The sequence below is a fragment of the Excalfactoria chinensis genome, chromosome 19, assembly GCF_039878825.1.
Source record: "Excalfactoria chinensis isolate bCotChi1 chromosome 19, bCotChi1.hap2, whole genome shotgun sequence".
Taxonomy (NCBI): Eukaryota; Metazoa; Chordata; class Aves; order Galliformes; family Phasianidae; genus Excalfactoria; species Excalfactoria chinensis.
In genome coordinates, this window is record NC_092843.1 from 2,622,456 (window position 1) to 2,649,935 (window position 27,480).

The window sequence follows — 27,480 nt, forward strand, 5'->3', positions numbered from 1 at the left end:
GAATTAGTCATTGGAAGTTGGTCTTTGCTCGAGTCCTACAGAGAAGGTTTGGTTCAGTGGGCAGGCTGGGAAGGGAGGGTAGGAGCAGGGCTGGTGGCACAGGATGTGCTGCTTCCTTGCCCTTTCTGCTGCAAGAGGTTTGCTGCTGCTACCTAGCAGGACTCAACCTTCAAGCAGCTGGGCTGTGATGCTGCAAGCTTTCTGTTCCCGTGCAGCATCTTATATGTGAGAGCAAAAGAGGCGAATTGGGTCTACAGGATATTACAGCACTTGGCTTAACGCTGCTGAAAATCAGCATAACCTGCAGCAAAATATATAGCCTCCCTGCAGTGTATTTCAGGGTACGGTGCTGAGCCAAATGGTTTGAGCTATCGCACAGTAAAATGCTGTCTCTTGGGCTGCTGTTACTGGAAGTCACTAATGTATATCACAAATGATAGAAAAATTTTGGATTGCGGAGTTGTAGGAATTAGGCTGTAGGGCTACGGATAAGCTTTGAGTGCATGTTGCAAGCAGAAATAGTAAGAGTCTATTTTGCCAAGCACCAGAAAAATACTGGAGTCCTGATAGTGTAGTTAAAAGTCTGCTAAAACTCTTCTGAGACCTCTGCAATGAAAGCTATTGGAATTTTGTTGCAAGGACTACAGCAGCATGTTCATTTTCTTGGGTAATGTCCTTGGAAACAATCAGGTTCTCTAACTATGTCTGTCAGATACCGCCAAGTGGTTCATGGCATCTGAACTATAGAAGATTTCCAAAGCAGCTTCTAGAGTTCTGCTGAAATTAAACTTCCAGCTCCCAGGTAACCTTTGGAGAAGTCGCCCCCTGACCTTTTGGGAAGGTAAGGATGAAATTGTATCTGTCTTTACTGAGTGAGGAGAAGGCTGCTGAAGTGATGGGAGTTACTGCAACTTGGCCGAATGCAGCTAAAAACTGGAGGGGGTTGTAGAAAACATTCCACCTTATGTCTCAGTTGACTCTTGGAGTCGCTTTGTACTACCTGTGTGTAGGTTATGGACTTGTATTCAGTGCATCTCTATGGCCTAGGAAGGCAAGGCTTCCTATGCAGGCACCACCGTGAGCTCTGATGTGTTTTGTGTGTGTTGTTATTTTTTCTACCCCAGAACAAATGCATTTGACCAGAACTGCACACAGCTGATAGGACCTGAGGCTCAGGTTGAAGAACTCAAGGGGCTTCTCTTATGAGTGTATTGATTGCAAGAGGAAGTAGATCGATAGCTGTTGTATAGATTACATGTGTTGAGACCATCTCAGTCCAAATTCATCTTCCTGCTACAAGAAGCGTGACACAAATGTGTCATCCTCTGCTGAAATGCCATGTATATACATTCCCCCAGGCTGCATTAAAAGATGAAAAAGAATACCATTGTGTGTGTATGAGGGAGAAAAAGCACAAGCAAACTTTTATTTGTAATGTGCAAAAGCTGCTTGCATGCAAACTCTAGCATAGTAATAAGCTGTAGACTGTGCAGTCACTGTGCAACTTTGTGTCTTTCAGGGTTTTTCTGCTCTGCCTACGGTAAGTAAAGCTACAGAGCGTTCTTTTTCCTAAGTGATGAACAAAAAGGTAACAATGCAGAAATAACTTTCGCACATCAATGAAACTCAGGACACAACTTTTGTTTTAGTAGAAGTAGATTCCACGCTCTTCTGTGTCACTCCTCACCCCCCAGCTGACTGTCTACCTCTGGAGAAATCTGTGTGAATAGGAAGAGATGGGAGGGAAAAGGTCAACAGTCTTCAAGGCCATTGTCTGGAGTCTGCCCCAAGCTTTGGCAAGTAGTGCAGAATGGGATGGGTGTATCCAGTGTCAGTTGCTGCCTCTCAGTACACATACAGCAATGCTCTTCCCCCCCTGCAGTAGCTCTGAGCACATCCAATCCCAATGCCATGAGTGCTGGTGAAGCCTTTGCTTCAGGAGCATTGGGTGTTTGTGTGTCTGGGTTCACTCCTTGCCAAAGTTGTGCCTGAAAGTACACCAGAGGCTTTTACTGCCGTGGAGAACATGGCTATGTTGCCATGTGCTTTTGCATTGGCAAGTAACTTTAAACTTCAACAGCAGCAAACCCTATAATCCCCCGTCTAACAGAACTTGCCATCCTTGCAGCTCTCCACAGAACAGGGCAGGAATGATTTCTGGACAGCATTCTGTACCTCTCCTTCAGGCCCCCTGCTGTCACCTCACTCTGGCTCAGTGCTCCTTCTCCCCGTCCCATTTCCCATGTGTGCACTTGGGAATGTTTAAGGTGCTGTTATCATTCTTAAAGAATCTACTGTGCGTGCACAGGCGATGGGATATTTTTTTTTGGCTGTTATTACTTGGCCAAATGAAGCCCATTTTCCACCTGGATACCGAAATGTAGATCTCCTCCCTTGAGACCATCTCCCTTCCAAATAGAGGCTTCCAAAGTGTTGAGGCACTGAAGTGATTTCTTCAATTGCTCAAGAATTTTTTAATAATAAGGGAAGGTGTTAGCGTGAGGGTGAATTTTTTGTTAAAGGTTTGTTCCTAATGAGCAAACTGTGTTGCAGAAAACAATATAGAGATGTGGAGACTTCGGGGGGAGGGGAAGCCTGAGAACTTTGTTATTTTAAAGGTAGAAGATGGTTTAAATTGAAGATATGTTGTTAGAGCCTTTTAGGAATCTTCATGCAGTCTATAGGCGCTTAAGTGCAGTGGGCTGCCTTGCAATTTAAACACATGCCATCTGGCTAAGATCGAGTTTAAACACTGATGAGGCAATGCTGAGTGCCTGCTAGTAGGGGTTTGGGACTACTGTGTGCAGAAGAGCTGATCTACTGCAAATGCAATGCAGTTACATTCTATGGTGTTGGATCAATGTTGTTGGCCAAATGAAAGAGTGGGAGTTGGAGAAAGGCGACCAGAAGTCTGCTGCTGTAGAACAGCAATGCCATACATCTGTAAGTACCACATCTGCACTGCAGTACTTCTGTACAGGGCATGGAGTGAGGTTTCCAGTTTGCACAGAGGAAGTGTTTGTGCTGGGAGGTGTTCTAAGGCAACTTGTTGCTGTTTTTAGATGGGCACTGGGGGGTAAACAGCTTGAGAAGGAAGCAAGGAAGGGAAAGATAGGGTCACTGAACCCCCGCTGTGGGTGTGTGCTTGTAACATGGTCTACTACACTACAGATGGCTGTTGAAAACTTTGGGCTCTGCAACTGGGAACTCATGGAGGCATCCTCCAGCTTTGCTCACTGCCTCTGGTCTCTCTCCCGGCATGCACTGGAATAAAAACGAGCTGTTGTAAAGGGCAAACTCAGCTCTGATCGCACAGCAGATCTCAGTTTTGATGTTCCTACTTCCCTACACATGAAACTCCCATGGGTGTGACTGGAACAATAGGGTGATTTTCCAAATGATTTTTTTATTGTAGTAACGCCCAGGACAGTCTTGTGCCAAGAGGTTTTTTTTTTTTTTCAATTTAAATAGCAAATTAATACTCAGGCTTTGGGTTTTGTTTTTCAGAATGATTAACACTTTGAATGCTCAACCAGAGAGGTTTGGCAAAGCTTTGCTCCAGTGCAGTTGTGGCCTCAGGTGGCTCAGGCTGGGGATCTCAGCTGGGCAAGTGGGAGACAGCTTGTCATTACCCCACCACTGCAACTGGATATTCAGAATGACTTGATGTATCAGCAGAGCAGCTACTGGAGAGATGTATTCTGTTCTTGGAGTACAGGTGTGTTTGTAGGGTTTAGGGCTGGTGTTGTTTCTTTAGCTATTTCAGTGTGGATGCAAATGTTCTTTGTATGGCAATTACTTAAAACAGAAGTGATGGGAAATAAAGCTGAGCCTGTGTGCTTAACTGTGACCTAATGCTGATCTGAAAGAGGTCCCCTTGGTTCATTAAATCTAGTTCCCCACAGTGATGGGCAATCATGCAATAGGCAGCTAGTCTTGGAAGGCCAGCTGCATAGTCCCTCTGTGTTCATGAAGTGCTCTGCAAGCTGCTGGACAAATGCAAGACTTGGATTGGATGAAATGATTGTACTGCAGAACAAGAAAAGGGAAGGAGAGATAGCAGGTGGAGGAAATGCTGCTGGAAAGGCTTGGGGATCTGTTTACCTGACACAGCTCCTCCTTCCATATGTGTTTTATTTATAGCTCTCAGAAGGGTGTACCTGCAATAACAGTCATATCTGCACTGTTCAGAGTAGGGAAAAACCTGGAACATGTGCTTTAGATGGACAGATTAACGTCATGCAATTAATACAAAGCCAAGTCTTGTTCTGACCACCCTAATGTTTTTTCCCCTTTGATACACTCAGCGCTCTCCTTTTGACATTGCCTTTTGTTCGGGTTGTAATTTGTGGGTTCTGGTGCCAGTGTAATGTTAATGAAAAACACTGCTTCATCTGGGCAGAGTCCTTGTATTCCTGTCATGCATGTGGCTTTCATTGCTGCTGGTAAGTGCTGTGAGTCTGGCGAACAAAGATGTGCTGCTGCCTGCATGGAGCTGCATAAGTGCATCCATTTCAATCCATGTGGACTGGCCTTCCACATCAGGATACGGGCTCTGTGTGGCTGATTTCAATGTGAAGGAGATACTGAAAACCAGCTATTTCAGCCCATAAATGCAAGAGGCTGATTTGGCCATTTTGGTGGATTTAAATTGAACAAAATATTGCTTTGTTATTATATAACATAGCAAGGGGACTCTGACAGCTCTGGGTAGCAGCTTTATGGATGGTGAAGGAGGCTGTGGTTGCATCAGGAGCATTCCTGAAGTATCAAACACAGTCACGGGGCTGCTGATTCCCTGTGCTATTTACCTAACAGTTTTCTCTCTTTCTTCATCTACTTCAAAGTCAGATCAGTTCTGAATGAACGTATTGGTGCAAATATGGAGATACTGATCTTGATTTAAAAACCAACTTTATAACCTAATGGAGATCAGAGCCACCATCAGTTCTAGATCGGATTTTCAGAGGCAAGCAAAAAGTCAAATTCCAAAGAACACATTTGCAAACATCAGTGCGCTTCCAACAGATAGTTGGTGTTATACATCCTGGCTTTGTACTTTTCAACAAGTCCTAGGGTTTTTTTTTTTTTTCCTTCAGCTCCTCCCTCTGAGGTTGAGCTTTCTAGGAATGAACAGAGCAGTGCTGCGGGTGTACTGGAGGCAGGGGATCTGACTGCAACTGTTATCCAGCTGTGCAAAAATGTTTAGACTCAGGTTCTTCTTTTGAAAGGCTCTGTTGCAAAGAGCTTTTGTGTTGCAAAAAAAAAATGACACCCTAGGTTGTAGTTGTGCATGATTTCCACGCTGCGTGGATATCAAATGCCAAATTCCATCGAGTCAGTCTAATTTAACGGGCAGATTCCATGGATGTTTCTGTACATTTCCTCTTCCCTCTCTTGGTAAGCATTGGAAACTGTCTTCTCATTGACTGTGATAAGCCTGGGGGAGGAAGCAGCAAAAGAGTTTGCAGGAAGAATGCCTTTAAAAGCCAATAGCTTCAGTGCAGTGGTAGTAGATATAAATCAGAGGGATTCTGTGCTGGAGAAATCCTTGAGACCTTCTACCCCTTATGAGTGCACAGGCAGGTGTGTAAGGCACAGAGCTGTGTGCACTGATTGCATTATCAGTCTTTGAGACTGGGCTTTATTCCCCATACTGCCTGCTCAACCTTCCTCAGGTCCTCATCTGCTATAATCTGTGTTTGTGTTGGTGCTGATGTAGAAGGTTGATCTGCTGTTATCAATGATTGCAGTGCGTGTAATGGAGGAGAGAGAACTCCTGAACCCCTGCTTTGTTATGTGTGGCGTTTGGGAAGGCCCTTTGTGAATGAGATGAGGGATTGGAAGAGAACAGGCTCATGGCTGAGGAAGATGAGTGCCATGGGGGGAGTGGGACTCCTGGCCTGTCACTGAAACAGCTGCACCACAGCTCCATACTGGTCAGCTATTCGCTTCCCAGGCTGTTAGTAATTCCATTAGGGAGAGGTTTTCCCTCAACTCCTGTAACTTCAATGGCTACAGAAGGTCGAGGCAAAATTTTTGAGCTGTTTCCTATGAACTGAGGTAAGTTCAGCCCCTGAGGTAGTGCTATTTGGAAGGCCAACCATGCACACAACAAAGCAAGGCAAGCACAGTTCAGTGTACTTGGCTGTAGAACTGACTGAAACTATTGTGCATAATAGATTTTGCTTTTCTCCTAAGGTAAAGGATTCTCTGGGCCTGAACTCCCTTCAGCAGTCTGACAAGCCCCTTGGTGTGGGAGGACTTCAGCCTGTTAATGGCAACTGAGTATGTGAAGTGCAGTGAGCACAGAACGTGTTGGTACGTGGGGAAGGAAGGCTTGTGCTATTGGGAGGTACCCATATAAACTGTCCAGGCTGACTTTGCTAAGCAAGAATTATTTTTCTAGCCTCTTTTTCAGACTCTTTCTTGGGGGCAGAGAGATTGGAGCTCCTTCCAATCTTTGTCTGACCGACACAGCAGAGTGGGGGATCTGGAACTTGTCTTATTCCCATTCATGCCTCTGGCTCTATGCTGCTTCAAATGGCTGCTGCTGTCTGGCTTCAGAAACGCCAGCAATCGTCCAGTTTTACTCATTTCCTGAAACAAATGGACTGTTATAAAGATTTTCTCCCTTTTTTGCAGCAGAGTAACTTCTATTAATGCCTGAAGTAGTCAGTGGGAGTAAGGCATGTGTAAAACATCGATATTGACAACAAGATTACTGTGGCTTGTCATGTCTTCTAAGGGCAGACCCCTTAAAACTTTGTAATGGAAGAGCAGGCTCTGCTTTGAAATGAAGCTTGCCATCATGTGCTTCCATGCAGTTTCTGCCACCCCGCCAGGTAGTCTTTGCATAAAATAGTCTAAATTGCATAGCAGTGATGCACAGATCTGCAGTCCCAAATCATTCCCTCAGCTCTGAACATCCTCATTTCGTGAAGACTGGTGCCCAGTGCTGAATTCTGCAGCTGGCTTTTCTCTGGTCAATGATCTGAATGACAGCCTCTGCTCTCTTGAACCTACTTATGTGGGGAGAGCTCAGAAATGGCTGAGAACAGGAGATGCTTAAACTCTGCTTGATTGTTATCCGAGCGTTCCAGCAGCGTGTGATGAGATTGTCTGTCTCCTTCTTAGCCAGATCACAGCAGCAAGGGGTAATCTGAGCACAGACAACCCAACTAGCTGGTAAACTCGATCCTGATGGGAGCCAAATCACTTTGAGGGAGGTGTGCTTTTGTGAACAAGCAAGGAACAATGTGGTGAGGCAGCACTGGATGGCTCAGGAAGAGATGCCCAGGGAGAGCCTGGCAGGCCTTGAATCAGCATTCTTGGCATGCACAGGGCAACTTCTGCTCCTGGCCTCAGTGGAGTACAGAAATAACTAACCCCTGCTAATGGTGGGCTGCAGCATGCAGCATATAGATTGCTGTTCTGGCCCAGTGAGAGGATGCTGTACTATTTACAGAAAGAAAAGGGCATGGTTTGCTTTCATCAAGTCGGATTGGCAACTTTTTCCCAGCAAAAGTCAGCGACCTTCTGATTTTATTGAAATTCCTCTCTGTGATTGCAGGGAAACTGATAGCTTCAGTGAAAAATGTTATGAGAAAACTCGGGGAAATCTGTCTAGCTATCAAAACACTCCTACTGTTTTCTGTGCCCTAAATGTTGATCTCTGCTAAGTATAACACACAGTGTGTTATCCTTATGGAAACAAAAAGATAATTCAGTGCAGTTGTTTACACAGCACAAAGCTTTAGGGCAGATTGTAAGCATCAGAAATGCCAGCCTTGTTGAGAGACATCTGCAGTATTGACTGAGAGTGAGGAGGGCTGGTTTGTGCCCAAACACATTGAACAGGTGCTGATGAAGCAGTTGTGCATTGAAAGCTTTTGTTAATGTTTCCCCCCCTCCCACTTCTGGAATACTTTGCTTTCTTCTTGGCTGGTTAAGGCTTGATGATTTGAGCTTTTTGCGGTGTGTTTTCATCGGAAGCACTGAAAGCACATTACATCCTCATTTTCCTTAGCTCTGCAGCAGTGCCAATGGCTTTGTTCAGTGTGACGTTGCTGAGTGCAGCGCAGTGTGCTGGTAGGGCTGTGGTGTGCCAGCAGCTATAAGGCCATGGCTATTGGGAGCTGCAGCCATGTCCTTCTCTCCAGTGAAAGCATCAGCCAAAAAAATAAAGGTCCTGTGTGTGGTAGGTGTTGCATGCTGTAGGTCTGTCCTTACCAGGCATGGCAACAAGTCAGTTGTGTGTGTGGAGCTGAACTGTCGTCCCCTTGAAAGCAGTGATTAGGCAAGAATGCAGCTGCTTTGATTTTTCGAGTTGCATGCTCTTGATTAAACAGGCTGCTTGCTGAGTCCTGATCAGTTCAGCCTGGTGGTTTCTGACACGGTTCAGTTTGTGATCACTTGTCCAGTGGAATGAAGCCTCCTAACAACTGGTTGGCTTTTCTTTTACAACCCCCTTTGGAAGGCCCTTCAGGAACCAACAGGAGACTGAGCTTGGAGAAAAGCCAGTGCCTTGGATTGGGGAAGAAGCAGATGTGGTTTTGGGGTTGGGGCTGTCAGCTAACTGTAGTGCAAATGGTTCTAAGAGTTTACAGTGGATAAGGGCATCTCTTATGTATGTATGCTTTGAGTGGTGGCCTCACCAAATGGTGCTGTGCAAATCCAGATGGCCTGAAGTGGGGAAGCTTGTGGTCTGGTGTTTTTCTGTTTGTGAAGTGGTTGCTCTAAGCTAATTCAGTTGTGTTAGTCAGGAGTAAAGTTTTGATATGTGAGTATATGGCCCTTCTACAGCTTATAGTATTTAGCATGAGTATTTGTTACCTTAAGCTGCACCTTCCACAGTCTATTTTTCCTCTTGCTGTAAGTTTGCAGGGGGAGAACTGTGCATCCAAATAAGGCTTCTGCTGAGAGAGAGCAGGGTTCCGAAAGCTGCAGGGGTGTAGAACAAAGCTTCCTCCGTAGTGTCTGCCTACAGAAGCAGGATGCAGCTCAAGCCTTCTGCACAAGTCCAGCTGCCATGGGATCCTCTCAGCTTGCTATGAATGTTGGCCTTTCTTGTCCCTTTGGTGTCCAGGTACCTGAAGCCACGTGTTGCTGCCTCTGCTGAGTCTGCAGAGAGTGGGAAACTCTCTTGTGTGTCTGGTAAAGCTCAGAATAGGAGTTTTCAGAGTAGCCTCAAATTTGCCTGTTGCTTTGTTGGCCAATTTTTCAACAGTAGCTGGTTGAATTTGTTCCTTCAGTTGGGCTGAAATGCCTGCAGTAATGTCTTGAGCCCATACATTAAACATGGTGGGATCTCTACTGGTATCAATGCTTGTGTTCCCTCTAGAATGGCTCATTGGCAGCCACGATCAAGATGAGGGATCTTGGTCTCTGACACTGGAATAGAACTTTCTAAACCAGTAGCTCACAGGCTGTGATCTGCAGATCTTCAGGGGCCTGTGAATGTCTTCCAAGGATTAAATAGGCTGTGAGAGGAAGGCATCCATTTGGAAACAGCTGGGGAGAGTGGAGCAACTGAGACTCTCCAAGCAGGGCAGTGGAAGACCAATTTCATGAGGCACTGCAGGGCTTTGTGTTAAATGTGTTGGTGATGAACTAGCATGAGGTCCAACAGCCCCAGCCCTAAATGAGCTGCTATTTGGATCATTTAGTTTGCTGCGTTGGAATATTCTCTTTGAATAAGCAGTAATGTATTCTCTGCCATCCTGGATGTATGCCATGAAAGTTCTAAACCTTTCTTGCTAGCATATGTGTGTAATATAAGGGGTCATTTATAATCTCTGTAAGCCGTGATATGGGGCCTTTCGTCACTTGGTCTGATTTCTGCTTGTGTTCTGGAGACTGCTCTTGCAGACTTCTGGCTTGCACAGGGAAATCTGGGGGTGGGTCACTGTCTGTCTTTTCCTTTGTAATCACTGTGCTATTATATATCTACAGTGAGGCCTGAGCTAATCCTAAATGCATGTCATGGTTAGCAGCGCTCCTATCGTTATTCTCCCTTGCTCCTATGCCGTTGTAGAAGCCAAGCACCTGGAAGCTACATTTGTAGGGAAGTGATGCTGATGATGGGAAGGAGAAAGTAAAGAAATGAGAGAAGTTTATTCATGTTGTACTCTAAACTTTGGGGTTTGACCATTTGTTTCCCCTCGTGATCCCCACTGCTGTCTGTGGCTCTGTCACAAGGCTGGGATGAGGTCTGTCCAGTGTGGCTCCATTTGAAGAAGGGCTTTTCCAAGGCAACAGTGATTTGTTTGATCTGTGAAGGGATATGTGTGCCTGAGCAGTTCCTTCTGAAGACCAGGTAGAACAAAGGTTCAGGAGCTCAGACCGCAGCAGTGCTGGACTGTTTTGAACAGGAAATCTGCGTGCATGCCGGCAGCAAGTGCTAAATGAAAGACCTGGCAGAGACAGCTTTGTTTTTCCTCCCAATAAAACTTTGTGATGGGCAAAGGCCAGAGGGGCACACGTATACAGGCTGCACAACAGTTAAAACACAGTGTGTGTAAACAAATGTTTGATTTATTTGGATTTCGCTGGCAAGCCAGATGAATGCTCTTAATGTGAGGAGAGGCCCACGGGTCCTCAACAACTATGCTGTGTTTTAAAATGTGGTAGCTGCGTTCTGAGTTTGTTACATCCGTGCACCTCCTTGCTCTGGTGTGCAAAATGCTGCTCCATTCTTCCAGTTGGACCAGTTCCTTTTCTCGTTGCGTGTTTGTGAGAAGTTTTTGTTTCTTGTCACTTCAGGACATATGCTCCTGCCGTTGTCCTGTCAGATTCTGTATGTGTGTGACTTGTTTGGCCTGACGTGAAATGCTTTTGTCCTGAGGCTTGTGCAGAATGTTCATGCTGTCCCTCTGACAGCTGCAAGCTCCGTGCTAAGAACGTGCTTGAGTTAAATAGTATGAAGCGGTGGTTTCCCAGACCTTCTGGCTGCTGCTTCTGCTTGCGTATGGCTGTTCCCATGGCATGGGGAGACCTTAACCAGCAGTACTTGGAGCACACACCCCGTGGTTAAGGCTCAGAGAGATGAAATGAGAGGCGGTTACACCATCGCTTGAAATAAAACCCCAAAACAACAAGGAGAACAAGAAATAATTTGAGTTAGCTCACTTCCAGTCTCTTCTTCCTCCTGTTTTTGTCCCTTAAGCTTTGTGTGGAAGTTGTGCTGCACCTCAAGGACGTGGTGTCATTTTGTGACCCAAGGCTTTATTAATCTTATTTTTTGGACTCTCTGGAATGAAGTTTTGCCCATTGTTTCCACAATGTTATTAGAGGCATTTGGATATGATGGGATTTGATCCAGGGGTCCAGAGTTTGTATCCTTAGTGCAGCAGTTATGTCTTTCTGTCTGTACTGGGGGCAATTTGGTGGCTTAAGCTCTTCTCACTCCTTAAATTCTTGATGTAATCTCCAGGGCAGGGAGAAAAAGGCATTTCTCTGGTTCATCTCAATGAATGTGAGAGAAGGAGCTTACTAAGACTTTGCTGCAAGCCTGTAGAGAGCATTACATATAAGGAATCAGGGGTGGGTTTGCAGCACACAGGGCAGTCTCAGCAGGGGAAGCTGCATGTCTAAGCCTTGGTTTCTGCTGCTGGGAGTGATGGCACTGAGGGGACGCTGCTGTCCCCTGGTGCTCATGCATCAGGCTGGGGCCTGGGGAGCAGCCTGCTGGCCCTGCCTTGCCCGTTGTGGTCTGCAGCACTCGGCTACTGGCATGCCTGCCTCCTATTCATGGAGATGGGAGCAGCCAGCCTCCCACAGAGATGGGAGGGGGATCAAAAATGGAGGGGGGGATGGTTGCTGTACTGAGGGTGAGGAGCAGGGCTCTTGTCAGTGCAGAGAATGCTTGCACAAGTGCCTTGTGTGTTTTGGACCCAGGAAGGTGCCTCCACCTCCTGTTGCTGACTCCAGGTCTGATCCTCAATCAATAAGAAAGAGGCTCTCAAATCTGCTGCCTCAGTGCAGTTACAGAAGCAAAAATGCGAGCCAGAATTTGGTGAGTATGAGTGATGGAAGGGGGAAATACAAGCACCCTATTTATCCTTGCCCCCTCAAGCACAGTATTTGAACCCAAAAATGCCTTTCTATGAGAAGGTAAACAGTGTTTATGTGTACTGACTCCAGGGCTGGCGCTGCAGTTGCTGCCTTCTCATACACCATGTGGTGAACAGTTCTTCTGTTTTCTTCCCTTAGGAGACAGCAAAATACTTCGGTCCATCCCTCCCCTTTATTTTGTATTGCCCATTCCTAGACTGGAAGCTCTCCAGGGTAGCTGTATGACTTGTTTGAGCCCTGCTGACAGCGAACTCCACCAAACAGCAGATTTCTCCAACTGATGTTTTTCAGCATTCTAGGCGGCTGAGGAGCAATCCCATAATGAGCAGGATGAAATTAAGGCCAATACAATGGATGCTGGCTATCGGGAGATTTGGAAGACCTTTTTTCTTTTCCCTTCTGAAATCCCATTGTTTATGATAAATTAGAGAGCTAATTATGTACTGGCCTCTGAGGACGAAGCAAGAGGCATTACTGGGTCTCTTGTGGTTCAGGTTGGCAGAAGCAGGGAAAATCTCTGCAGCTTTTGGAGGAGGAGGAGTGGGAAATGGAGGCTGTAGGTTGGGTGAGCTGTGGCCGGCAGAGGCAGCAACTCCACCCCTAGTAATTCTGGTTTTATTTCAGTCATAGAATATCTTGAGTGGGAAGGGATGCACAGGGATCATCAAGTCCAGCTCCAGGATCAACACAGCACCACCTAAAATCAAGCCCTAGGTCTCCTTGAACTCCAATAACTTGGTGCTATGACTGCTGCCCCAGGGAGCCCATTCCAGGTCCATGCTGTTCCCTTGGGTTCTCTTGCTGTCATCAGAGAGCAGCGGGAGAACCTTATTAGTGACCAGCTGCCAGCCTGATCCTTTGAGCCTCACCCACCAGCCAGTTGTTCACCCAGGCTGCTGTGTACTTGTGAAGCTGAGTGCTGGGATTTTCATCCAGAAGGATGCTGTGAAAGACAATATTGAGAAACTTTGCTAAAATCAAATCTCATCTTCTGGCTTCCCTTGGTCAATTAGATGAGTAACCTTGTCCTAAAAGGAAGCTAAGTTAGTTAAGCAGCCTATGTATGTTGCTTCAGCTTGTTGCCTTACTGAGAGTAACAGATTTCTTTCTCTCTGCAGGCACTGGTGTCACTATACGGTTACACGGACTGTCTCCTGTCAAGTGCAGAATGGGTCAGAAACGGTGATCCAGCGAGTTTATCAGAGCTGCCGGTGGCCAGGACCTTGTGCCAACTTAGTGAGGTAAAAACATTCATGTCTACTGTTGCCTGCATGAACTTGCCTGCTCATCTCATCAAGGCGGCTGACCCCGCTTTTAAGAGCTGCAGAGCTGAATGAGCTCTATGGATCAGATATTGGTGGTATGGAATACTCAATGAATTATCTGCAGGGTAATTAGGGATGTGAGTATGTGTAGAGGGAGGTTGCATGAAGAAGTTTATGTTGTAATATCACCTTTACAACCACACATGCAAGAGACTGCTGTTAGTCAGCCATGCAGCCAAAGAAACACAAAATCCTTCAGGCTGATCAGTGGGGATGCTGGACTGATGGCATTGGCTGGTATTGAGTCCTCATACGTGGCTCTTTAACATTGATCGTGTATGCTGAGAGCTGTACTCAAATTTCTTATAGTGGGGATGGATGAAAGTACTGTCCTTAATGCCCACTCAGCACCTCTTACTCCTGTGTGTCTATTTCTCTTGGATACATTCATGAAAGCACATCATCATCACCTCTCCCCAGATGGAAACAAAGCTTGGAGATGGTGGCACGTCAACTTCTGCCCAGTTTGCTGTTAGTCTGCTTCTGTCTTCCAGTTCTTTACAGTCTTCGGATCCATATCCAAGACAAAACTGTGGAATAGTTGTCCCCAGCTGCTACCTCAGTGTGTGGTGTTGGGCCCTGCCTTTTCAGAGAGGCGTTCTCAGAGCAGTGTTACCACTCATCTGGGAATTGGTGCAAAAAAAGGCCATTGTCCTCTAAATTTACACCTAGCATCTATGACAACTTCCCATGTAGAAAAGGCTATAATTTAGTCATTTTTATTGCTGTTTCCAGTTCAGTCACAGAATTGGGTCCTCTTAGTCAATAAGCCAGCCAGAACATGAACTACCAGCACTGATACCCAGAGAGATCCGCTTTCTCGGGCTGTGTGCCTGCTGCATGCACCCATCTGCTCTCGTGTCTCTTCATCTGGAATTCCCATTTTCCATGTGGCAGTTACCACAGTTGATTATCTGGTTTCTCCTTGGCCGTTGGTCAATCTTAAGTTTTTTTTCACTTGTAATGGAGCTGCTTTGGTGTCTCTTTGGTCTTGTTTTATGCAAGAACTGTGGTTGAAACACTTAATATTTTACACTGTCATGGCCAAACTTCTGTTGAAGCTTTTTAATTTCCCAGACGTTTTACGCACATAATTGTCATTAGAAACTTGTGGGCTTTCACCTTGTCTCCTAAACTTGCCAAAAATCTTGCATATTTTTCCTTGTTAAAGTAACTGTAGTTTCACAAGCACCAAACAATTGATCGTGTTACTGGTAAAAATGCCTTCTGTGGGCTCCTGTGGTTAAGTTACTCATATACATCGGTTCTCTTGCTGCTAATCCAGGGACTTCAGGAGTTGTTTGCCATTGTGCCATTGTTATTCATGGAATGTTTACAGTTTCAAATGTAGTTTGGCTCATTTGCCTGACGAGTCCAATTGTTGGGAAACAATGCAGAGTGGCAGCAGACTTCTCCATTTTTCTTTCTGTGTGAAAATACCACAGAAAGAAGCTGGAGTTATTACTTGAGATCCAAGCTGGTGAAAGCTCAGCTGTTGGAGGAGCTGCATTTCTAGATTATGATCACCAGGGAGAAACATCCCAGAAGAAATGGAAGGATGCTGGCAGTCTGCTCCAGTCACAAGTGGGAGGACACAAGCAAAGCACATAGTACTTTTCAAAGGGCTGACAATATAATTTGCCCTAATTATGCAGCACATCACATAAAGTTTGAGGCGACTGATAACGTAATGAAAAACAACCACTGAAACTGATGGATGTTGTGGGGTGCAGCTTGTGTATGCAATTCTTGATGAGACTCAGGGTTATTGTATAGGTGAGGTCTTACTTCCTAGGCATGTGCTGTTGCCTGTCTGTATCATGATGCTAGTGATGTCTCAGAGCCAAGCTGAAATTGAAAAACACACAACAAAAACCCTATGCTTCTCCCCTCCTTTATTAAAGTGAATACATCTTTTGAGAAAATGCTCTTTCCTGTTTCAAGTGAAACCTATCTCCTGTTTTTTTGGATGGAAACTACCAAGTATAATGAGAAATTCTTGGCTGTTGCAGGGTAGCTGGGTCCCTCTTGTATTCAGCATCTCACTGGGTAGAACAGTTCTCTTAACAGGAGAAAAGTTATATTTGATCTCCTCCTCTGTCAGCAGAAAAACTGCCTTGGAAGGGACAGGCAAACTTATACCAGCCCAGCGGGCTGTAGGACTTCCCTGGGCAGGTCTCCCAAAACACCTACAGAAGGTGATCAGAGCAGAAAATCAAACAATGGCCCCCTGCTTCACTTTCTGTACTGTTTCCCTTCTACCCAAAGGATGCACTTAAAGACCTTCTGGCCCTTCTCTTGTTCTTCTGTTTGTGAGATTTATGTCACTTGTGCTTGAAAGGGAGATAGTCAGATTCATGTAGTGTTACACTTGACTGTAAGCAAGGCAAAACGTCAGTAGGCTATTGGCATTCCTTTGGCTTTTTCATATGTCTCCCAGCTGTGACTTGAAACAAACTGTTTTCATCTCCTTGTTTGCAGGGAGTCAACCATATCTGGGAGAGCTTTCCTTCTGCCAGCACCCGTTATCAGGCTTCTCACTAGCAAAAGGGACGCCAGCCAAAATAAAAAGGCATCTCTCAGCCTCGCGGTGACAGCTGAGAGGGGCTCTGTGCTAGAGAGACGCTGCTTACAAGCAGACATCACTGTGGCCAGACACGGATTTAATCTGTTTCCTGTCTCCCATTCATTCACGTTATGTTTCTTTTCCTTATTGCACAAACTGCAGCTGAGGGTTGAGCACTTGACAGAGGGATATCTGTGAGATCCCCAGCTTTGCAGCTTTGGTTGTGCGATCTCCTTGCTCTCTTGGTTTTGGGAAGCTGGTGGCTGTACTTCTATTGCAGGAGTGTTGTCATCTGGGCTGGGATGGGTGAGCAGCTCTGTTCTTGCCCTCCACCCCAGGCTCTTTATTTAGCTTGGGTGCTGAGTTGCTTTGGAGCAGCCTTGGCTGGAGACTTTCCCTCAGCAGATCTTTGCTCTTGAACTCTCTCCTTAGTGCTGTAGAGGCTTTGGCTTAGTGCTCTGTAGGATATGCCTTTGCTTTGTCATGCTGCGAAGTGAACGGGCAACTTTCCAGCAGTCTGGATGAGGCTCTTAATGTACTTATAGAAGTTGTATGCTATTTATCTGTCTGAAGGAAGAGATAAAGTCTTTTGGTGTTTCAATGGTGACCCAGCCTCTGGGGATTTGCTGCCTCCATGGTCGCACCCAGCTGACAGTAAACTCAGGCATTTGAATTGTAACCCTTCCTCTGAGCAGTGGTGCTGTAGATTGCTTCTTTAAGTGCATGGAAGCCTTCTGCTGAATGCAATTGTGTGTACTGCATGTGTCTGGGAAGGAAGGAAGTGCAGGTTGTGGCTCATCTAACCTCTTACTGTGGTTTTACAGTATTTCTATGCCAGTGTTTGTGGCTTGGGTGATATCCAAGGGAAAGGCTTTCCTATTCTTCTACCAGCCTTATTTCCCTGTCTGTTGTGTCTTCCACGTGCTTTTGTTCTGAGGCTTATATTTAACAGATATGTTTTTCTATGGCTTTTCACTATGAGAGAAATATGAACGTGAAAGGAATGGTTATCAGAATTGGTGGTTATGCTTTGGTAGAGGAGTTTTCTTTGCTCCCTACCTGGAATATCAGTAAGAAGTCTGTATAACGCAATGTGGTGAGATATGTGATGGCAGACTTTGGTGCTGTGTTATGGTTGAAGGAGGAATGATGTTCTGTAGAATGGAGAAGCTTTAAAGCCAATTTGAGGTAGCAAGTTTGGGCTCCTTCACGTACCTGATTCACACAACACTGAACTGAGCTGCAAGCATCAGGAAACTCAGGGTGGGTGGTAGGCTGTGACAGCTGAGCTCTCCATTTGTCGTGCCCTGAGAAGTCCTCACTTGTTTGAGAATTAAAACTATAGCTACTTCCCTGTCACAGAACTGCTGCCAAGATTCCAGTCTGGCTCATGCTACTCTCCACACTTCATAATGAAGTTTGAGAGAGCTTTCACATCTTGGTGTTGGCAGAAACATGGTTTTAAAATCACGGTGTGGCTGGAGACTGGCTGGCTCTGGCCATTGGTAACAGGACTGGAGACTTTCATCTGAAGGTCAAATCCAACTGTGGTGTTAGTGACAAAGTCGTGAACTCCTGACTGATGGCTGAGGGTTTTGTGTGTGGAAAGATGCCTCAAGTCTGATGCCAGAACTGAGAGCTGGGAGACTTGGGTTCAGTTTCTGAAATATGCCAGAGCTGTTCTAGGGGTCTACCTACATCATTGTGGTGCCAAGTCCTCAAGCTGGCTTAGGACTGCAAGCTCCTGAAGGCCGTTGGATGCAGAGGTGTGAAAAGTTAGGTGGGATGAACTGGCTCTGTCCAGCCCATGTTAGACAAATGCCTGGATCACAGTTGCTGGCATTAGCATTAACTGGTGTGCTTTCTGGCAGCTCAGAGGGTGAGGACATAATGTTCCTGGGGACAGCATTGCTCTCCCATCTCTAGGTGATGCTGTGCAGGCAGCTGTGTGCTCAGGAAGAAACTTGTGCAGATCCTCTTATTCATTGCCTGTGGGAGAATGATTTCTCAGCTGCCAAACACAGAAACAGTCGCAGCTTCCTGAGAAATTAGTTTCCCCAAATCTGCTGAGATTGTGCCTGCTTTGCAGGACATACATAAGCAGCCTCACCTGATAAGTGTATGCTACTGCTGCTCACACTAACAGCACCAACATCTCTTCTCTACTGTCCTTGATGTAACATGTGATAGCTGCCCTTTAGAGAGAGGTTTAGGTTGGATTCATGAGATATCTGGCTCCATCTTGGCCTTGTGTCTGGGTGGGCTGGGGCAGAACTGCTGCCTGGGTCTGCCCTGTCCCCTGTCGGTTCTTGGTGCTGCAGAAGGATGCTCTTCCCTGTGGAGATCCAGCCAGGCTTGTTTCTGCCCGGCCCTGACAGAGGAGCAGAAAGCTGCAGTCTGTAGTGCTGTAATCCCAGTGCTTCAGCTGCTTCCAATGCCTGCCAAATTCCTTTGGCTGTTAAATGAGAGTAAGAATTTTGAGGGGAGCTCGTAGAGCACAGCTTCTGTATTTTCTTTCAGCTTCATGAATAGCAGCAGTGACTTGTCTGGATGTATGTGGGGAAAACTGACTTGTCAGCTTTGGAGGTCCAATGTTTTTAAAACAAAAGCAGAGTCTTATGTGACCATCAGTCTTGTGTTGACTTCAGAATGGCTGGTGCCTTGCATGGGTCTGCTTGTCTGCACATAGCAGTCTGGTTTCCAATGGGGCATGACAGTTCTGTTGCTTTGAATGGAGCCCAAAGGATGCTGTGTGCTGGCCACAGAGCAAAAGCATGTCCAGTAGAACCTTGGCTGTGATGAGAAGCATAAAGTTCTTTCAGATGGGAGGGAAAACTGAGGTACAGATTAGCTAACTGGAAAAAGGCTATATGCAGATCTCTGATGTAGTGTTGTGTCATGATGATCTGGCATGCAGCTATGTGTCAGTACGCCCCTGGTCTGAGGGTGGGAGAAAGGAAGATATTTGACAGACTTAGGCAATTTTTGTGAGAATAACACACTGGAAACTCTGAGTACTTGAAGAGGAAAGGCGAATGCCAGCCTTTGTTTAACCATCATCTCTGCTACTGCAAACAGCTTGGTAGTGATGAGACCTCCGTAAAGCTTGTGTGTTATCTGATGGAGAGATATGAGGAAGAGCTGAAAGAATATAAGGGCTTAAGGAGAAAAACAAGGGTTGTTGAATCAGATTCATATGGTGGTAAACGCTTGCTCTGTTATTTTAAGTGCATTTCTTCTCTACAGCTGGGGATGAGTGGATGCTCTGCTGACACTGCTAGGCAGGAAGGTGGGTTATGAACTGGTGGAAAAGTGCATCCTGCTGACTTCTTGTCTGTGTTAGTTACAGGACTCTTATAAGGCCCACGTACAAAATGTCCTACCGAACTGTGACCACGCTGGAGTGGAGGTGCTGTCCTGGGTTCACAGGGAGCAACTGCGAAGAGGGTAAGTGATCCAGCAGAGCATCTGCCCTTGTGAGGAAGACAAAAAGAGATGTGTGTGAATGAACAGGTTGGGTTGGATTGGGTTTGTTAATTTGCTCCAGGCCTCTCAAACACAGGAACAGGTTGCCTGTGTACAGCCCAGTCATGCCTGTAGGTTTGGACAGGTGTGAGTGATTACAGCTCAGTTGTGCTGCTGGTGTAAAGGAGAGAATCCAGCTCCCTCCCGCAGTGCCAGATCTGTCTCAGCAGAGTTCAGTGGAAATAAAAAGCCAACATAATCTTGCTTTAGAAAGTCAGCAGCGATCTTGCAGGAGCAGGTCTGTGGAATGAGGTGACAACTTTACACGGTCGGCTTTCAAGGTGGAACTGTGTGTTTGGGCTTGGATGTGGGCTGTGGAGTGTGAGCAGAAAGCCAGTAGCAAGCTCTCACTTCCATGTAGGAGATTTTCTTAAAGCTTGTTTTTTTCCCCCTCTCTAAAACATCTGGAGCTGCTGACAGTCCCATGTTGTTGAAAGAAAGAAAAGACTCCTTTCCTTTTAGCAGGACATAGTCCTGCCACTTTACTCTTTAGCAGTAGTGTTGAGTAGCATTTGAGTGGTGTGTGCAGGACCTTAAGCTGTCTGGAGGCATCAGGTTTAAGACTGCATTATTTACTACTTACGTTAATCCTTAGTGTTAGTATTGCCTGGAGTCGTAAGGAAAAGAGGTTGGAGAAGTTTCTCTGGGGTGTTTTTTGGCAGTTCTGGTTGGCACATTTGGTAACCTGATACAAAGCCTCTTGTATTCTCGAGTCTTTTTGGCCTTTCCTTCTGTAAATGCTGTTCATCTGGAAGGGTAGGGTGCTTACATCCTGTAAACTACAGGAAAAAAAAACGGATCTAAACAAGCAACACAAAAATAGTGCAATTATGGAGCAGTGTAGAACCTCAAAATGCTTTCATCTTTTTTTTTTTTTCTAACAACAGATCTCACCTCTATTTGGTTTCATCTGTGCAGCTGGAGCTTTTGAAGTAGTGAGGTAGTTATGGTTGACAGCAGATCAGGCCTTCGTTATTGCTGACTTGTGTTCTTGCTGTGCTGCAAATGCTGTAATGCTTTGCAAGTCAGTGATGTTCTCCATTGGCAGCAGGATGGCAGCTTCCATGGTGTGGCCTTTCCACTTCAAGTTGCTCCTGTTTCTAGAGATGCAAAGAAAGCATTTCCTTTTTCCAGTGGTCACTGGAGTAGTGAGGTTGCATCTTAAGTAGGTAAGGCCAGGAGGTCATGATTAAGTAGAGTAAGTTGGGGAGTTGGATGTTCACTGCCATGGCACTTCTTCTTCACAAAGGGGCAGTACGGTGTGGCTATCTAGCCCCAGAGTGTGGCTGACTGCTGATGTACTGCTTGCTGTAACACACCCTCATTGAGAACCCCCCTTTCCATGCTAATGGACTGCATGCCAATAGTGCAAGCTGTTAAATGTAATTTGAGCACAACAAAACATCCCGACCCTTAGCTAATAAGTTTAACTTGAGAAAGTAACCACGTAACTGTTACCAGCTGACAGGCACCTATGTTAATGCTGAAGGCTGCCACATTGTTTAGATTCAAGTTATCTTGGGAATTCAGTCCCTGCATTGTAGCTGATAAATAATAATCAAAAGAGCATCATGTGGAGGAAGCCCAGCTCTGAGAGTGGATGGAGGCTCGGCCGCTCAGCAGGGATGGCTGCTTCTAGTCTGTGTCCTTTCTAAATTCAGCACAGCTCAGGCTGTTCTCCTGGCCCTTTGCTGCTGTCCTCTTGCCCAAAGGTATGTCAACATTTGGAAGGCTTCTGATTCCTTTGTTAGAGCTGTGGATCACCTAATTATACAGATGCCCATGGTACAAATGGTGATTTTTAAACCTCCTGGAAAGATTCCTTGCAACTTTTTTTGGACAGATAGAATTGATGCGAATAAATCTGCTGTATTTAACTGTCAGATGCTAATTTTTATTTTTCACTTCTAATTTTTTTGTTGTTTAAACTGGAGCCCAAGCCTAGTGCAGGAAATGAATCCACTGAGCCACCCAGTCTGCCGACTGCTGATATAAAGAACACATGGAGGAGGGCAGCGTGGAGGTGAAGTGGTTTAGCTATTGCAATCATACATCAAGCTGATTGATTTGAATCCAAGATGATGCTGACAGTTCAACTCAGCCTCTTTTTTTTCCTATATGGCTGAAAGTTCAAAGGCAAGTGCAATCTCCAGGGAGAAGAGAAGTGTCCCTATGGGCTCCGTACTGCCTTAGAGCTCCCCAGCTAGACAAAGTCTTATTTTACTTTATAAATATCACAGATTTCTTTCCCGTTTGTTTGCATTGCTTGAATCCGGGACAGCAGCCAGTATCCTATTTACCCCCAAAAGCAGATTGATGGGAGACAATGCCTTAGGTACTTTTGTTTCTGGTGCCTCTTCAGTACAATGCAGGAAGCCCACCACAGCAGTTTCCCAAGTACTCTGCACTCTATCACCTGATTGCTCTCCTCTGGGTGCATCCTGACCACGCAGCAGCTTCTGCCTATAGGCACAACGTGTGTCACCCTTGATCAGACCTTCTGCAGAGCTCCCGGAGTGCATGCTCACTGCTGGAGGAATCTGCAGCCTCATGAGGGAGCTTTCTGGCATTGACACTGTGGAACTGCTTACACAGTTTCGAAGTGTTCATCTTTTCTCTCAATATATAGTCAGAAAAAGCACAATAAAAAAAAAAATCCCTGTCAGATTTCCAAAGGCTTTAACACCGCATTCCAGCATCTGAGTCGTTTAAGTTTTTTTGGATATGCTTAATCTGAACAGGGGGAATTTTATTCAGCACCCAATGTCAAAATATTTGGGATGCTAAATATCTACAGATGTTTTCTTAACGTAATTAGAAAAACTGTGTGCTGTAGTGTTACATTACTGTTCCAATTACGTTAGCTCCCATCAAATTACTGTGGCGTGCAGGAAACCTTTTTATTTTGATAAGCTATTTGCTTGCTTTCCCAAACATAACAGATGCCTTCTGTTAGCACTGTGTGTTTCTTCACTCACAAATTACGGACCTTCCTATTTAGAATTCATGGCTTTTCTATTAATTTGCTTTATTTCTGCTTAGATCTGAACATAACCTTACCTTGAAAAGATGTGGTACAGTACCAGGCTCCTCTCCCTGGATGTCAATGCTGTCAATTCGTATTCATCAGTGCTTTTTATCAGTTTAGGGCTTTGTGATGGAATGAAACAGCAGCACAGAAGCATGGATGTGCTGGGTACTGCATCTCCTTTTTTTGTATGCCTCATGTTTGTTGATGATGGTCCTCAGATTCTTTAAGTATTGTCTATTAGGTTTGTATAAACAGTGATGGATCTGTTCCTGTTGCTAAGTGAGATACTGACACCCCTGAAACTTCTACACCTCGGTGAGCTTCTGAGTTACCTAGGAATGAATCTTGAGGCCTGAAGAATCCATGCGACATCTTGGTGCTGTAACCTTCATTGTACCTTCCTTCTCCAAGCCTGTCTGAGCTGCTTTAACCTCAGTACTTTGCTTTCATGTAAATGTTCCCTTTTTATGTATTTCATTTTGGTTAGCCACAGATTTCAAGATGACCTGCCTGGAGACTGCCCACAGAGGCTGTCCTGATATAAGAGATGTGTGAAAAGTACTCCTGCCCCTTTTGGAGAAGTCAGGTCTAAAAATCTATGGTAGCTGCAGAGGTGTTCAGAACTTGAGATGTCCTATGTGGTGAACTTGCTGCTTCTGCAGGTGATTGGGTTCTGTGCAAGGAATGACTCGTTGGTTTCCAGTATCCAAATCTGGAGACACTTTCTGATACTCGCCTTGAGCTATTTTGTGTTGTGCTCTGAAATTAAATGCTTAAATGACAGCTCCATTCCCATTTCTTTTCAGAGGAGTAGCGATGAAAAGTGTGGGCTTCATGTTGCTGTCAAAGCATTGAATGGGATGCTTCTGTGACGAGGAACTTGTTGAATTTCTTCCAGGAGAATTCTTGAGGGGCCAAGTAGTGCCTGGTATGCAGAATGCCATTGTCCTGCATATGAGAACAAGGGATGATGAGGGGAGTGTTCCTGATTTCTTTATTTTTTTATCCTTATGTGCTCAGAGTCCAGCTGCCGTCTCTTTATTTCTATCTTGTCAAATACTGGAGGGGAAATGAGAACATGTTTTGCAGCAGGAGAATTTTAGGATTCTCGTGCAGTGCCACGGGAGATTTTTGTATTGGCTCCTTCACTCCAAATCTGCAATGGAAGATTCTTCTTAGAAGAAGGCCTGCCCTGTAACTAGTAAGGGTTCAGACAGGGTCGATCTGAGTGGAGGTGTCAAATAGTGTTGTACCAGGGGCTGTTTTCAGTCTTGATGTTTCACTTAAAAGTTAATGTGAGGAATGAAGAGAGCCTTCTAATTAGATCTGTGTGTGTTATGAGTGGTACTGGGAATACACAGCAGACAGGGATCGAAATGCAGTCACATCTTGATTAAACTGTGGAGTTGGGCAGGAATCCATAAAGTGGGACTCCTTCAAGGACAGTTGAAGTCAGAAACAATTAAGTGCACCAATTCTGAATGGAGGGAGACTTGAGACAGCAGGATCCCAGGGGAGGGAATGTGGTTAGTAGGAGGTGAAATTAAGCTCTCCTCTGGACCTGAGAGAGGAAATGCTGTCCTGGAACCGGGTGCTACAAATACTCTGACCATGCAGAAAGCTCATGGCTAATGAGACTGCCTGACACACAGCAGCTGAGATTTTAGGTATGTTTATGGATAAGGGGTGTCTGCATGTGTGTGTGTCAGCATTTCTCAGTGGAATGAAGTTCAAACTTACAAAAGCCAGCCCTGCGAATACTCTGTTCGTTTAAAATTCGATTTCTAATTGATGCTGCACTGCAAGTACTGCAAGAGCCATGTTGCAAGTGTGAAAGTGTGCTCTTCCCAGTTCATGTTTGAAGATGCCATGCTGCTAAATAGTTGATTAACTCTGATTACCAGATAGAGTAGTTAATGGGTACATGATATATGCACTACCAATAACATCACAAATTATGTCTCCTAGAAGTAGCCATTAAGAGATAACTTCTGTCTTTTGGAGAACTGGACAAGAAGTAGGTGTAGACTTATTCTAATGACTGTACGTGATTACAAATGCTAAGAAGTATTTAATCAGTTCCAAAGCAAGGAGCACTGGGAGACATCCTGGTAGTCACTGCAGAAGAAAGAGCTCTTGTTGGATGCGTCTATAGTGACTTTACAGTTCCTATGTTGATAGAGGCTCCCATGTAACTGAAAGCTGGGAAGAGTTTGCTGGTGAACTTTCTGAAGGCATCAGCTCTGACTGTACATACCACAAAAGTAGTTTTCAAACAGCATTTAAGGACTTGATCAAAATACTTGGGAGTGTAAAATGTCACCATTTTTAGCCAGGTCATATTTGGTTCCTCAACTGCCAAAGCAGGAAAGGTGTTAGGGAATGGCACCATGAAAATCCCATGTGATGAAGTTAGTTAAAGATTGTGGTAGTTTTTCTGAATGTGCTTCTTGCCCAGGCTCCTGATTTGCCTCCTCATCGGAGAATGCATCCAAATCCACAAGTAACATGCAAGTTTGCATTTCATTTTGAGCCCAGCAGGCATACGGCAATGAGGTTACAAGACCCTTCCAAGTGAGCCTGGAGGGACTTGTTGGCTAGAGTTTGGATTTTTGGCAAGCAGCTTACTCCAGCTCTTTTCTATAATAAACTCAGGGTTCAGTCCCCGGCCTCTTACAGATACTGAGTGCCGTTGCGTGTCTCTGGGTAATCAGTCACTGGAAAGGCACAGCTGTTTCAAGATGCATGGCTATGGGTGCAGCATGTAAGAAAGGCAAGATCAGGGTCATGCTACAGATGCAACCACATCCTACATGTGTTCTTCTTTGACAGAAAAAAACTTCTTATATAACGCTAGCAGTTCTGAGTGAGTTTTGAACATTGTCCATTAAGCCTTCCAAGGCCATGCATGGCTGCTGCCTCTACTGCAGGCAGAAGAGTGGCAAGCAGGATTGCCCAGGGCACTAACTTGTGTTTGGTGAGCAATTCTAAGGAACTGAGTCAGAGCTATAAGAAATATGGGGCTAGAAGATGTCCTGCTATATAGTTGATGATGGAGAAACTAATAAGTGAGTGAAGAAATTACTGTAATTCTTTTGTTTTTCTACAAGTATTTTATGATGGATACGTTCCTTGTTACATGAGCATAAAAGATAATGCACACAGTAAGGTTTCAAAATAGAGTATTTCAGTTGGAAATTAAAACTTTGGTAGCAGTAATGCTCGAGATGTCTCTGTGTGGCCCTGCACTTGCTGCAGTGGACCTATGTTGATTGCAAGTGGTCCTTTGTTTTGGAAACCTTGATGCACATTGATGCAGACCAGCCCATTTGCGCTGCTGGGCTTTTGGTTGACTGCTCCCAGTGATCAAGTGTCTTCCTAGAGGTGTCTGTCAAAGGAGTCAGGTTGTTTTCTCCTGGAAAGCAGTGTTTCTACTGCTCTGATACCAGTGAGATGCTAACAGTGAAATATCTTGCTTAATTTAGTTCTGACCAGTTTGAATGATGGATGTGAACTATTGCTGTGGTCGGCTGCTATTGTTTTTTAGCTCAAATAACAGAGGCCAATGCTTAGGTAACAGAGGTTCTGGTTTTCTCCTTTCTGGTGGTGAGTTGTTAAATCCATATGGCTCACATAGTGTTTGTGCAGTGATGGCTCCAAGTGCTGCAGCAGGTTGTATTGCTGCAGGGCTTTGCACTGTAAAATATTATAGTCCATTAAATAAGAGGAACAAGCTAGTCCTAAATTTGGTTTATTTCATCTTTTCAAGCTTACCCTCAAGTGATTAGGCAAACAGTGGCTTTTCCAGCAACCTTCAGTTCAGTTATCTACTATTCCCATCTCCCATTATGATCTGCCACAGATACCTTGAACGTGGTTCTTCTGCTGTGTACTTGCTGGCCCTTGTGGAAACATTAAAAGCAGTTATTTCTGTTGTGGCCTATTTGAGTAGGATGGAAAGGATGGGTGTTGCTTTATGTGACATATCTGCATTTTTGAGTTGCATGGACTGAGTTCTGCATAAGGCACAGGTAGATCGATTGTTTCTATTCTCTTTAGGACCTTTGGTTTGCCTTGGATGTGACAGCATTTCAATTGCTCTGATTCTAGTTCCTGTTCCTCCTTGGCTGGCATCAAGTGCACCCATGCTTACAATGCTTGTTTAAAAAAACAAGGCAAAATCATTCAAACAACAGCAGTAACAACAACAAAATAGCTGAAACAACAAATAGAGCTGAGGTTGTGCTGTTTTCCCTGCATTCTGATGTCTAAATTCCACTTTATTGATGCAATATAGGATGCTTGAGGCCATGCTCCCCAGGGCAGTGATTGCAACTCCTCATGTGATTAAAGTCATTTGGCCAGCAGCCTTTATCACCATGGGGTTCATTCAGCTCTTAAGAATGGCTAGTGCATGTTAACTGTACTGTGTTTCCAGCTCTTGTAGCCTCGGGATTTATATCTCAATAGTGAAAATACTCTGATATTTGTTGTTATCCCACCTGAGCCCCACAGGCTTATTTTACTGCTTTTGTGGATAACTGGTTTATCATATGGGCATACAGCAGGGTCTAGCTTGTCTGTAACCATCAATCTCCCTAGGCATACAGTAGGTATTTATATTGCCCTTGCTTATCCGGCTGTCCTTCGCTGTTTTAATATGAACCATACCAAATGGAGCTGCCTGAGAATTGAAGATTCTATGGTATTCATCACTTTTAGGCTTCACTTTGGTTTAACGTTGGCTTGTAGCATTTGCTAGGCCTTGTCTCCTTGACAGAAAACAACAGACTAAAACGATTACCAAGAACAGCTGCTTAGAAGGGGCTTCGGATATTTTTTCCTCTTCTGCTGACCTGAACCACGGCAATTATAAGTTCTGGTTATTGTAAACTTACCACAGAACACAAGGCATACCTTAAAATGATGTCATGTCTAGACACACAATTCAGGTATAA

At 45.0% G+C, this 27,480-nt stretch overlaps 1 protein-coding gene across 7 annotated transcripts in view; it reads left to right on the plus strand.

Moving 5' to 3' along the window:
* COL26A1 (collagen type XXVI alpha 1 chain) overlaps positions 1–27,480 on the plus strand; it is a 131,415-nt gene that overhangs the window by 7,768 nt on the left and 96,167 nt on the right. For 5 of the 7 annotated variants that reach the window (XM_072353768.1, XM_072353762.1, XM_072353764.1 and 2 more), the window contains exons 2-3: positions 13,194–13,316; positions 19,310–19,413. In XM_072353768.1, coding sequence (XP_072209869.1) covers positions 19,341–19,413 — 73 coding nt within the window. In that variant the 5' untranslated portion in view covers positions 13,194–13,316; positions 19,310–19,340. The remainder of the gene's footprint in view (positions 1–13,193; positions 13,317–19,309; positions 19,414–27,480) is intronic. The other 2 variants (XM_072353763.1, XM_072353767.1) reach the window with 1 other exon arrangement.